Source organism: Tyto alba, unplaced genomic scaffold (assembly GCF_018691265.1).
Source record: "Tyto alba isolate M040663 unplaced genomic scaffold, T.alba_DEE_v4.0 Super-Scaffold_40, whole genome shotgun sequence".
NCBI classification, from domain to species: domain Eukaryota; kingdom Metazoa; phylum Chordata; class Aves; order Strigiformes; family Tytonidae; genus Tyto; species Tyto alba.
In genome coordinates, this window is record NW_024881316.1 from 12,521,375 (window position 1) to 12,534,625 (window position 13,251).

Here is a 13,251-nt window from a genome sequence, read left to right on the forward strand (position 1 = left end):
GTAAGACAGTTTTTACAGTTGTTGTATTTGCCCCATGCTGAACTTTAGGCTTGTGTGCAAATATGAAGGATAGGAAGACAATGTATATAATAGCCTAATTAACTCTAATTAAACAAGATTTACGTATCTCATAATAGAAATGGAAGTTAGATTAATGTAATGTGTGAGACTGTATCTTTGCAGTTGCAACAGCAGATTAAAGTTGGTGGTGCTACAAGATGACTAAAAGACTGAAGCGTCATACAAATAGCTTTTAGAGAATAGTCAATAATATTGCAACTTTTTTCCTAGGACTGCTTGGAGCCAGTGGAAGCTTTGTCAAGATACAGAACACTTCACAGCCTATGGGAGAAAGTTATGAGAATATGCATGTGGAAAAGATGCAGCTTCAGAAAAGTAACGGGGCTGCTGTGTCTTTAAGTAGAGACAGCCTAGAGACAAATGGTGAGAACTGAGAGCGCAACCATTTCATGAAGTTAGCTAGATCTAAATAAATTGCTATTACAAGCAGTTTACCTTAATTCATTGCAAACTGGGATTCTTCACTTCTGTCAGCTGCATCTCAAAAACTGAAGGCTCCTAGTACTTGTTTGTGATGATTTGATACTGTTAATATTTTATGAGTCTGTCTATAGTTGTTGTTAACTATTATGACTATTCTTTGTGGCAATACAGCACAGACAGTTTATTCTTTGTTTTGAAATTTAGATTTAGTTTTAGCTTCTGGGCCTAATCACAGTATCATGGGAGTTGGATTGGATACCTTGGAAGAACAAGAAGAAAAAGAGATCTTCTTTGCCAAACTTGAACGAGAAGCTTCCTCTACCATTGATTATTCAAGATTAAATAAAGAGCTGGATTCCAATGATTCTGTCATATTAGCACCATTTGTACGGTAATTTAGAGGGAAGAAAAGTTGTGGACTGTATTAGTAGGCACATGTGACTTGGGTATGGCCACTGAGATTTTGTGGGTATGATTTCAATCAGTTTGTTGTATATTTGTTGTGGTTTGGTTTTTTTAGAAGACAAGAATAGAAATGAGCTTAATAAATAAAAAAAAAAAAAAAAAGAGTAAGCTGAGAGCATGACTTGGTGATGAGTGGACATAGCTACACAGTCATGTGCACAACTCTGTAGTAACAAGGTGAATTAACATTCTTAATTGTAAAGTGCAACTAAATGAAGAGTCAGCAACTAATAATAACAGGGAAGTAGATCAGAAAAGATTCTGTGTCCCCTTAGACAAGATGTTACAAATGAATTTGGGGGAAAGATCAAAATCTTCATAGACTACTGCAATCCATTTATAATCAGTTATATGAAAAGTAGGTTCAAACATATGTGAGAGAAATGGATCAAGGGGCAATTCAGGCTGCTGTTGCTAAAAATGCTGCCTGCAAAAGAAACTTACAGTATGAAAATAGTTGGAGGGTCAGAATTCTGGAGAGTTTCAGGTATGGACAAAACTTTAACCTTAAAGGGGAAAGAAGGGAGTTCTTTTTACTTGCTAATGCAGAATGAGAAGGTCAGAACAGGAAGCAAACCTGATGAAAAAAATTTCTTTGAGAAGCTAGTGCAAATGTTGGAGAGAATGCATAAAGGGACTGATTTTTAAGAGCTAGATTGAGAATTTTAAATATGGACAGTTGTAGAAGCTTAAATATTTATTTTAATAATTGCTGACATTTATCTGCCTTTCTTACTTATGTTTTGATACAATGGACAAATTCATTTTATTGCTAATTGTGAGAAGAATCAAAATTTGGAGTTAGGACAAAAAAGCATGCTTATTTGCTGTCCAAGAAGAAAGTAAATTTTTCATTTTGTTTCTCAGAAATGAAAAAAATGAAAAAGAAGAAGAATCTGCACATGAAGAGAAATCTGGTAATGCCATCTTCCTAAATCATTTCAAAATTCCTACCTTATCTTTTGCTTTGTTTTTTTAAGTGCTGTGTGTTTAGTAAGAATTGAGAACCTCATTAAATGGAATAACAGAAATGAAAGCTGTGGATTAGTGCTTCAGTTGAAATTCAAAGTCTTCAGAAAACATCACAGCAGGGTGTCAGAGGATAGTGTAGGATCTTCACGTTTCTAGTGGGATGTAATTTTAAGGTCTAGAAAGAGGAAACTATACTTGCAGTCTCATAGATTTTGCTGTACTTTGTGTTGCCTTTGGACCTAGTCATAAAACTTGACTCTTACTCAGTTTCTGATTCACAGGACACTCCAGCATCCTCCCTGAACTTTTTTGTTCTGAGTAATATGTAAACCAATTGACTTATGTTCCCATATTACTCTGACCATTGTGGGTAAAGCTTTTCTTTATCTGAAAGATAATGTAATTTTCATATTAATGGTTTACATTTATCTGTAGTTCCCACATCAGCCTTTTAGGCTGCCTTTGCATTATGACTGTGCAGCTGTTGTTCAGACAGAGGAGTTTAGGCATTTGCTTTCAGTTTTGCGTTTTTGTTTTTTGATTTTTAATCTATTGTGACCTAAAAGACAAACAGAAAAGAAAAAAACACCAACCAACTATGAATCAAGAAATGAAACAAAATGACCCAGATGTTGATATATGTCTTAATGTTCAAATTACTCCAGTGATTTGACTGTCATCTGTATTTTTGTACCATCTTTTCATGTCTGAGTTTAATCTCTGTAATCGGCAGTATTAATCGTAGCTGATATTTTTCCCAAAATTTCCATGCTAAGCTCCTTCCATCTTGCTTATTTGTCTTTCACTTGTCATCTCTATTTCACTCTTCATTGCTAGCATATGATAAACAGTGTATTCCTGTAATTTAATCAACAGATTGTATTTTTAAATTTATGCATATTTAGCTGAACTTCTAGGAGGTCCTGTTGTCAGGCCTGAATTTCCCAGACATAAAGAGTGTGTATTTGTAAACTTTAATCACAGGAAATCTTTTCTCTTTGAAAGCTTGATTACTCTGTAGATGGCAACAGATCATGATTGTTGTAGCAGAAATGCTACAGCAGTTTTGTTGCCTTTTCTTAACAGAGGTTGAAATTACCTAATTGTTGCGGTCAGTTTTAGGAAACTGAAACTTCTGATTTTTAAGAAAACAGTTTCTATGGAATACCTGGAAGGACTAATCTGTGTGTTGTGCGTGGTTTGGTTTAGTCTTCATCAAACTGCTATTTCATTAAAAAGTTAATGTAGTAGTGGATAATATGTTTGCAGGAATAGTATAAGCACTCTGTGTGTCTTAAGTCAGTATGAGAAAGCTATTTTCAACTAATCAGACTTCTCATGGTTCAAAACCAAAGAGAATGCTGAAACAGTGACTTTTCATAGAGTTGTTTTTATGTATGAGTGTGTTAGACTGTGTGTCAGTGGTATTGGTAACAAAACACAGAAAGAACACATTATAACCCAGTGTTTTGCAGAGCTTCTAGATTCAAGCATTGCAGGTAATGCAGATACTGAAGCCCGTAGCCACAGGAGCTGAGTGGGGGAGATAGAGCAACAGGGAATCAGAACTTGTGGAAGGATCTAGGTAACTGAAGGAAAAGCATTTAGCTTGCTTGTAAAATTCATTCTCTGACACACTTGTGTTTTTAAATAATGCTTACTCTTGAGAGTGGCTGTCAGGCCACCAAAGCAGGTCAGAGGAGGCAGAATTACAGATTCTGAGCCTTAAAATTGCTGAAGTTATCAAGGTGGATGTACGGAGTGCTTTTGTCTGCTAGGGGGGCAATTGCATCATTTCACCCCTAAGTGAGAGAAAGTGACTGGATGAAAGGCATCAATTCAAGTATGCCTTGAGGAGAGGGAGGCAAAGTATATCTGATCATAAAACAAACTTCCTTTGGATTTAGAGATACTATGTGTGACTTTTACTGTAGTTTTAGTACCACACCCAGTCTCAAAACCTTTCTGTTGCCTCTGTGAAAAGAGTAATAGTGGTAGTAGCTGTTCTTAGATGAGAGATTGGAGAAAAGGAAGTAGCTTTCGCTTACTGTTTTATCTTTTTTGAATATTCATTCTGTTTGACGTTTATTTTGCTCTTCAGGCAGCTACAGTGAAGATTTTGAAGAAGAAACAGATGCTAATCCTGCTTTTAAAACTGAGGGAAGTCAGGTGAGTCAGAATATCATGTCAGGAGTTGATTTAAGTCCCCAGGAACAAGTTTAACTTACCAAATGTTTATATTACTTGCATGAATTGTAAGAACTCTGCAATGTATAACTGTAAATATAGTAAAACTTTATATAGTAGCTACTCTCTGAAAGAAAAGAATATAGTGGTCCTGGGACTATATTGTTCTATTAAGGATATACACTTTCCTGTGATAAATTACTGAAAGGATTAAGTTCTTCACAGGGTTTCCTTCTTACTCCTTCTTTGAATTAACAACTGTGGGTGGGCATGCACAAATGATGATCTTAGGTTGGAGCCTCTGCCTCAGAATAGGTAGTGATTAATCTCTCTCTTGGAGCTATTATAGTGGTGTCTGCACCAAGTGACGCAGAGTGAGGGAAGTAGTTCTGTACAGAGAAGCAGTTTGGACAGAGGACCCAAAATCTATGCTCTATGAGCTTTTGGGGGTATTACTGTTGACTAGCTTAGTTAGGCCTTTTGATACGGAGCATATGTGTCTGGCACACATGTTCTGATTTGTTTTTGTATGAAAGGAGTCTATAGAGCGCCACGTGTTCATCCAGAATAGATAAATGGCTTTTTAAAAATTATTTTTAAGTAAGTTTATTAGGGTAATATTTCTAATAAATGTTTGTAAAGAACAAGTAGAACAGAAGTGTAATGTACTTACTGCTACATTATTTTCTTTTCTCAAATTACAATATAAGAGAACCAGGGAGGTGCAAAAATATTATTCCCTTTATGTGAAGCAGCGCTTAGTTCCCGGTCACTTGTGAGTACAGGATGTTGAGGATCTTTTGGCATCCTAAGGAGAGTTTTAGAGAAGTGCATATTCTTGGAGCACCAAGAACTGCTTATTTCTAAGTTCTAAGAACAGTTATTGGTTTTGGACTGACTTTTAAAGGTTCTATTTTTCCCCCTGAAATTTGAACAGTAATATTTTGTTTCTTTCTTTTTGTTAGGAAGTAGCAAACACTGGCATGCTGGCTAAAGGTAAAACATAAGTTTTGATCAGTAGGAGAATACAAATTGTAACTTTTTGCAATTTTCTTATCTGATTTTTACTATTTTGATATTTTTCACCTGATTTTATTGTGTTCTACTGGAAGTCTGTTGGTCTGAAATGGTTAAAAGTTAGTCTGCATGTTAGCACTTCAGAGTGATCATCAGTGTAATTTTTTATTTTCCTGCATCTAGTCAGTACTCAGATTTTGATGCTTGCAATCAGAGTTAATCAGTTTACCACTACTGGCATTAGAATAATCTGTATAGCATTTTTTGCATGCTTAGTACATCAAGATAAGCTTTGGTATACTTCTAATTCCCGTGTAGACAGTATAATTAAGAGAATTGTGTTTTCTTTAACATCATCTTGGTTTTAGTTGTATTACTTGATTCACAAGATTCAACTACAGAGCTTCAAACGGCTGTTGAAGCATCAGATGTAGCTCTAGATGAACGTTATCTGCCTGAAGAAGTCAGTGGAATTGAAATGAATGAAGAAGGTAAGGGTTGCTTTAAAAAAAACAACAGCCAAACACACAGCAAAACTCAACCCCCAAAATATTATTTTAGTAGAATAGGTGGCTCTGATATCTTCATTTGTTCTTAGGTTGTCAGTAAACATGAAGGCCTTGGCTTTTAGTAACAAATCTTGAAAGGATGAGGAAATATTTCAGGAAAAAAATCATGTTTCTGCTAAAAAGACCTTTTTACACTGGGTTATTGTAAAGTTGCTTTTGACATTGTGGTTTGATTTATAAATACCATCTCCGTTATTCATCATTGTTAAAATTCTTCTTTGACTGCATTGAACAGAATTATGAAATACATTCTCTCATTAAACTTTGTACAAACAGTGTATACCACTGACATCCGGAGTATGGCTCTGATGGCATCTGTTAAAGTAGTTATGTCATACTGTTAGTTTTAGTACTGATAAAATATTGAGGTGGGGAGAGAGGCATGAAAACTGTGGATGAGGCTGTTTAGCATGTACTAATTAACTTGGCAACTGTTTATAGTAAAAATGAAATTTTGAAATATTTTTTTCATAACTGAAATCACTGTTCTCACTGCGTAATAGACCAAGCCAGTAACTGAAATACAGGCTCCAGTGAGATGTTTCCCAAAACAGAAAACCTTGTAGTGTCTCTTATGAGCCTGCATTTTTCACAGGGACTTCCCATGGACAAACCACCAGTGACATGGAAGCATTACATCAAGCATACCATCATATTGATCAGTCTTTGGGAGACACTGATGAGCAAAAACTGCACGATTCTGCAATGGCAGTCTCAGAATGCTTAGTGCAAGGGGGTTCACAAAATAATGACATCTGTTCAAAAAACATGTCAACTATTGAATCAGGTAAATACCTCAAAGGTAGGCATGTGTTTTACAAGCATGTAAAATGAGTGAACTGGTAACATCTTTTAATACTGCATTTATGAAACATTTATAAATCTTGTCCTTTTTACAATACTTTTTCTACATTTTGGGTTTTATTTTTTAATTTATTTTTTTGCACTGATTAGATTTACCTACTGTGGAAGAATTGATGAAACCAATTAGAGGACATTCATATAATATCAGAAATTTTGAAGTGGAGCCTGAAAGGTATTTCAGAATGCATTGTAAGAATTGTAATAAGTCCATTAACTATTTGTGAAAATCAGCTTACTAAATAACTCATCTGTCTTTTTCCCTGATTAAATACTGAAATTTCATTATGTCTTGACACTGGCATTATGGCATTTGCAGTGAATTGTAAAATGAATATACAGGTTTAATTGGTTTAGACCAGGGATTCCCAAACTTCGCTTGAGTGATAAGCAGCAACATTTGCCAAATCATTTGGAGGAGTGTTCCTCACTCTCACAGCTACCACAGCTACGATCTCTGCTTTCCTAGTCTTCTCTTTCCCCTCCTGCATACGTGGATTTCAGCCCACATCCTATGCTAGCTCTCCAACCTCCATAATCTAAGATCAAATCCTGTTTTTCTGCTTACTCTCATAATTCTTACTGACCTGTGTTCCATACCTCCTTCTGGTTTCCTCCAGCTGTTATGTCTAGAGCAGAAAGAACAGGCCCCGGAACTGTCCGAAATAGGTTAAGCTTAGCAAATGAGTTTTGGGAGCCTATTGTGTAGCTGCACCCAGCAGGAATTACCATTCATTGTTTTATTAGCATAAATTGCGTGCTTGCAGGTGTTCATCTTGTGGCCGAGTTTGGTACCTCCACAAAAACAGTCACTGCTGGGAAATTGCTCTTGTTCCACAGCGTGGGAGTAAATCTGTGTAACTAAATCTGCAAGATTGTTCTTAAAAGGAGCCTAGTGGCTCTTTCAAATTCAAGCAGTCTTTACAGCTGATACCTAAAGGAAAAATGATCTACTTTTTCCAGACTGATAGAAAAGCAGAAGGCAAAAGTATTTTATATATGACTATTTCTTTTTCTTGTAGTCCTGTGAAACTGGTAGGCAGCACAGCAAATGACCTCATCAGCCACTCGCCCTTTAAAGAGCACAAGAATAATACAGTTTGGGAGGCAAACTTACTTGAAAAATTTAACAGAGAAGAGAGCGTCTTTCTACAGACAGCTGTGAATGATGGTAGCTTTCAGAGGGTGACCGAGAAAGAAATTCAGATGGGTGAATTACAACCTGATGTACTAAGAGAAAAAATAGTACAAGACTCTCTGCTCTCACAAGACAGCAAAACTACACAAGTAAGTAATATCAACCAGATTTTATTATATGGAAATACATTTAAAATATGTGTATTTTTAGACTGCCTGTCACTTGGTTATGCTCGTGATGTTTAGAAATTGAGAGTCTGTTGCTGTTTTCTTGAAACTCATGTTACCATTGCTATTGCTAGAGGTAGCCAAATCCAGTAAACTTTGAGACCAGCGGGATTCTTCCTGTCCCAGCCCAATACGTGCAGGGCTGCTGCGGTTCCATATCCACAGCTCAAGACAGTAGCAAGTCTGAGCACGTGTTCCCACTGAGGGAACATGTATAAATACACACAGGCTCAGAATAGAAAGCATACCCACAGAGAGGACAGGTGGAAATACCGTACAGTAAGAATACAGGAGAGACTGCAATGATCAATGTAGGGCTTAGACAGGTGTACTGACCAGCAACCTGGTCATGGTACCAGCTGCTTTAATCTTATTTTCCTCTCTATTTCCCACACCTGTTCCTAGTTGATCCACCTTAACGTCTCCCTTTATTTAGTTTTTGTCCTTTCCTTAAACTTCCTCTAAGTTTTACATATTCTCACAATCCCCTCAAACATTCCATAACAAGATTTACACAATCCCAGATCTTCTTCCTGCATCCCCAAATTCTCTTCTTTTTGCGTCCCCTAAATTAGCCCTGCATGCCTTTAGTCAATCACCTCTTTGGCCTGCAAGGTGTTGCAGGGAGAGAGATTGGTTGGCTGATTCATCCTGGTGGATTTCCCACCAGGGCCAGCAGACAAAGCTTTCTCATTTGCTGGTCTTAGGAGTTGTGTGCTCTGGTTTTGATCATCAAGCTTAGTAGGGTTCTTCTGCCTGCCAGTGTTCCTCTCTTCATCTCTGGGTTTCTGTGTTCACTGTGATTAGCCTGTAGTCATGAGCTACCTGCTTGGGTAAGCTAAAGATCCTGTAATGTAATACAGCTTCCCAGAACAATTAAACGGAGCCAATACAAAGTACTTGCACTAGGTATACTTCTGAAGGAATAAAATTCTGCAAAATGGCATACTATTAATTTAGTTTAAAATAATGCTTCCTGTCACCCCAGGTCTTACAGCGGTGTAATTCTGTTAACTGGTTCTGTGTTCCTTTAGTAGTGAAAGCTACCTCCAGATTGTACTAGAACCTAAAACTTGTTTTAAACAAATGTGTTCTATCACAGGCTCTTCAGTCTTGTTCCTTGAAGAATGAAAGATCAGAATCAATGACAACTAAACCAACGTTATACAAGAATATCAGAAGTCCAGCACCTTTACATAAAAAGAAATCTTCATATAGTCCTCACGGAGTGGTTAAAAGTTCTGGGTATGGGAAACCCACTTCACTGTCAAAACAGTCTTTCCCAGTTAGTGAAAAGAAAATGCCAAAAGAAGCTTTCAAAAAGACCAGTGTGAAAGCCAAAAAATCTGCAGATAGAGCAAGACCTAAAGGTAATTCTGTCATAAGAGGTCTGAGTTTTAAGAGCCAGAGAGCTTTGCTCTTCATGCTTCACATTAAAAAGAAGAAAAAAAAAATTATTTCAAAATGTTGTAGAAAAAATCTAAACCCAAATACAGAAAAAATTCACTACTTAATTGTATAAGCATGAAGTTGCTGGAAGAGAGACTTAAATAAAGGTTTGCAGTGTAGTTTTGTTTCATTTCCACTCACATATACCACCACTGTTTGAGGCTTATCTGTTGTTCACCAGTAGGACCAAACAGGAGAAGAAGCTGGTGTTCAAAAGTGAATATCTACAAGTTACGTTTTTCATTACAGTAAATGCAAAGATTTGCTGGCCCACTGACTTCTTTGTGTGATGCCAAATTTCTGTTCTCAGCTTCTTTTTATCTTTGCTTTCCTAGAGTACAAAGAAAGCACTAAAAAGGACATATGTTCTGTTCATGTTTCTTGTAGCACTAAGGGAAGGGGAATACCAATGCAGTCCTGTGAAAACTGAGTTACAAGTAAAGGACTGGACTTACTTGTTTTGAGGTGAAGCCTGAGGAGTTTCATGAGATAATTCATCTTAGTGTCTTTGCAGACAATGTTTGCTATCTCTGAGGCATTGGAAAATAACTAGTTTTTTTATATAATAACTGGATGCCCAGGTTTTAGCACACTTCTAGCATATAATGCTTTTAAAAACCCTGCAGGTAGTGTTGGGAAAAGCAGTTTAGGATTACATTGCCCATCTTAGGGAGATGCTTCAGTGGCAGCTGTCAAACTAAGGGCCCTTAGCTCCTCAGTGCCTCGCTGTAGCACTCCCGGGAGAAGAGGAGGGTGTACAGCCAGATAGAGGTGGTGAAGTGAATGGCGAGTCCAGGGAAAATGAGGCCACCAGCCTCATTCAAACACGTTCTTCCCTCCCTAGCTGTAACCATTCTCCATAGCAATTTCAGGTGATTTCAGAAGTTAATCTCACTGGGAGGTATTCTGCAGGGACCTCTAAAGCTAGGAAGAGAATGGCATTGAATCAAACAGTATCCTAATCGTTAGTGCCAAGGGAGCACCTTTGCGAGGGGACAGTGTGAGAAATGTGAAAAGTCTTAAAATTGGACAGTGATCATTGCTGGCTTGTTTTCAGGTATAACATTCCTAAGCAGGAGCTCTTATCTTAAATTGCTATAGGCAGAAATTAAACGGCAGTTGTAGGTACTGTCTGTATTTCAGAAGACTAGGATGTGAATAGTTCCATGTATGGTAGTTACTCTCTAGGGGGAACTTCCCTCATTTTTAATTGTCAGGCAGGTTGCTACTTGATGCAACAAATAAATGTTGCATGTGTTTGTATGCTGTCTGCACTCCAAAGACCATTTTGAAAATTGCTGTGTCTTCACCATAGCTTGAAATATGTTGTTTCTGTATACTTAGGTAACTGGCCACTTCTTGAGCAGAGAACTGAAGTTACCCAGCTACTTGTTTCAGTTGTTCCCTTGGGTTTTGTATTTTCTTGTCATCAGTTCCTTACTTGAAAAAAAAAAAATTAAACATTTTACATAATGATTTTACATAATGTCTCATTGCTCTCGAGTTTATATATTTAATTCAAAATTCAGGTTGTATTTAATTTATACACCTAAGGGGTGGATCATGTGAATAGATATATTTTTTTTAAAGGACATTAAATTCTGAATTTAATTTTGCTCTGTTTTACTTCCTGCCTAAATGAAGAAGCCTTGTTTGCTACTAGGATAATAAGATCTGCAACAAATGAACCAACTTTGAAGGAGAGTATTAACAGAGTTATGCCTCACCAATCAGTTGTTAATAATCTTGGACACCAGGCTGTGGATTATTGCAGGCAGTATCAGCATGTAAGTAATAATCAATGATGCTCCTAATTATAGTATGTACAAATTGGCTTGCAAGCCTTTTTTATCAAGACTTTTAATAGTTATCATAAAATTGGCAAATCCTGAAATATTGAATAAAGACTTTCCTTTAGTCAGATTTTGCTTTTAAAATATGCAAGTTTTAATCATACTGCTTTTCAGTTGCTTGGATAATTCTATTGCTTGGATGGTTCTGTATACTTAAAGTTGGAACGCTTATTAATTTCTAAAAAATACTATTTTGTGGTACAAAAGGGGAAAATTTTAAATAAAACTTTTAAGTAAAAGTATTCTGTTATGAATGTTAAATAGTGCTACTGTTTGGGGTTTTTTTTCTGTTTGCATTGCATCGAATATTTAATTTTTGAATTAAACTGAATATTTAACATCTTCTGACTGTTCCAAGATGACTAAATTTGTAGTACTATGACGGATTTTACTTCTTCCTTATCAAATGTATAAAAAATTATTCATTGAATACCTAAATCATTACTGCTTTTCAAAAAGATTCATAATAGAATAATTCTGGTAGCTGTGTAGTGGCTCTCATATGAGAGGTGTTTGCTTCTTGTTGGTTTTTGGCTTGTTTTCCTCATACATATTTTGGAAATGAGAAAGTAGCTCATTAAAGTAAATGCAGGATGTTTTGCTGTTAGAATGTTGGGGGTTTTTTTCTTGTCAAGTGCATTATATGGTTGCTGAAAGCCAGACAAGCCAGTTAAATAAAATTGATAAGCAGAAATTTTGATAAACAGTCCAGTCAGTATAATGTTTCCCTGCATTTTTCTCTTCGCTAGGATTTATCATTTTCTCCTATCAAAAGTTGTGATAGGGAACTATATCTGCTAAAACGATTACAAGTTGCAGAGGATGACCTGAACTCAGCTCGTGATTTGATTCAACAGCTAACCAGCACGGTTTCAGAAAAAGAGAAAGAAATAGAGACAAAGATAGTAGAATTGAAAACACAGCATGAAAAAGAGCTTTCTCAGTTGGGTCAGGAAAACTATGTACTTCAGAGTAAGGTACTTTATCATCTTGTATCCCATTGCTACAGAACAGATGAAACATTGCTTCTGAAAATTAAATTATTTTACATGAATTGTTAATGAGCAGAAAATCCAGATTTACACACACACTGCTAGTTTGTAAGTGCGTACCCGCTGTTACATTTATTGCCCATAAGACATGATTTTTTTTTTTTTACAGAGATAAACTATGTCATCCTGATTCCTTTAGTTTGTTATTTTGAGAGTCCTGTGGCAGGTTTTTTTGCAAAGATTTAACTCACTCTTAGGTTAGAAAAAAATGAGTAAGAGATGAAGAGGTACCACTTGTTATAGATAAGTACTATATGTTGAGATATTGGGCTGGGGGGCGGGGTTGATGCATTTTTCAATGCTGTGTTCTGTCTATGAGCATATTCCTGGGGTTATTCCACTATACCCTCCTGTTTAGATACATAGGAACAGAAGAGGGAGGTTAAAACTTTGTTAACTTTTCCCAAACTTTTTATAACTTGTACCTGTTTTGTAATGCTTCTGTAAAAAAACAATAATAAGATTGGCTCATTGGTCTGTTTTCATATCTTAATGAAAATACTGATTTATTTATATTATAAAAGTGTAGTCTTGTGGATAATTCCATATTGTTAACAAAACTTTCTTATTAATAGCATGTCTTTTTTCTTCCTGAAAGTTAAGAAGTATGGAAGAGCTGACTCAAGAAAAGAGATGGACCCATCATACAGCAACAACTCCTGTCACTGAAGAAAAACTAGCACAAATAAAAAAAGAAATTGAAGATCAAGAGGTTATTATTCAAGGTTATCAACAGGTATACCTCACAGCATATTGAGCTGTGTTCTAGACAGTTTCAGAAACAAAATTTTGTAATGGTTACTACTTTTATGTTGAAAACAGTTGTCTTGCTATCTAAAAATTGCATGAAATTTAGGTGTAAAGGGCAAACCTGTATTACACGTTTAAAAAGTATTTCAGACATGTATAGTTTGGGCTAAGTTTTTCCACAATTCCATGTAACTTCTAAATTGTAAA

General features: G+C 36.2%; 1 protein-coding gene across 6 annotated transcripts in view; it reads left to right on the plus strand.

Annotated features, from left to right (window-relative positions):
* CEP162 (centrosomal protein 162) overlaps window positions 1–13,251 on the plus strand; it is a 50,596-nt gene that overhangs the window by 15,723 nt on the left and 21,622 nt on the right. For all 6 annotated transcript variants that reach the window (XM_042803154.1, XM_042803156.1, XM_042803157.1 and 3 more), the window contains 13 exons: window positions 292–444; window positions 709–895; window positions 1,837–1,886; window positions 4,043–4,110; window positions 5,094–5,124; window positions 5,514–5,636; window positions 6,310–6,501; window positions 6,669–6,750; window positions 7,598–7,862; window positions 9,043–9,310; window positions 11,034–11,176; window positions 11,992–12,219; window positions 12,893–13,030. In XM_042803154.1, the coding sequence (XP_042659088.1) occupies window positions 292–444; window positions 709–895; window positions 1,837–1,886; window positions 4,043–4,110; window positions 5,094–5,124; window positions 5,514–5,636; window positions 6,310–6,501; window positions 6,669–6,750; window positions 7,598–7,862; window positions 9,043–9,310; window positions 11,034–11,176; window positions 11,992–12,219; window positions 12,893–13,030 (1,928 nt within the window). The remainder of the gene's footprint in view (window positions 1–291; window positions 445–708; window positions 896–1,836; window positions 1,887–4,042; window positions 4,111–5,093; window positions 5,125–5,513; window positions 5,637–6,309; window positions 6,502–6,668; window positions 6,751–7,597; window positions 7,863–9,042; window positions 9,311–11,033; window positions 11,177–11,991; window positions 12,220–12,892; window positions 13,031–13,251) is intronic.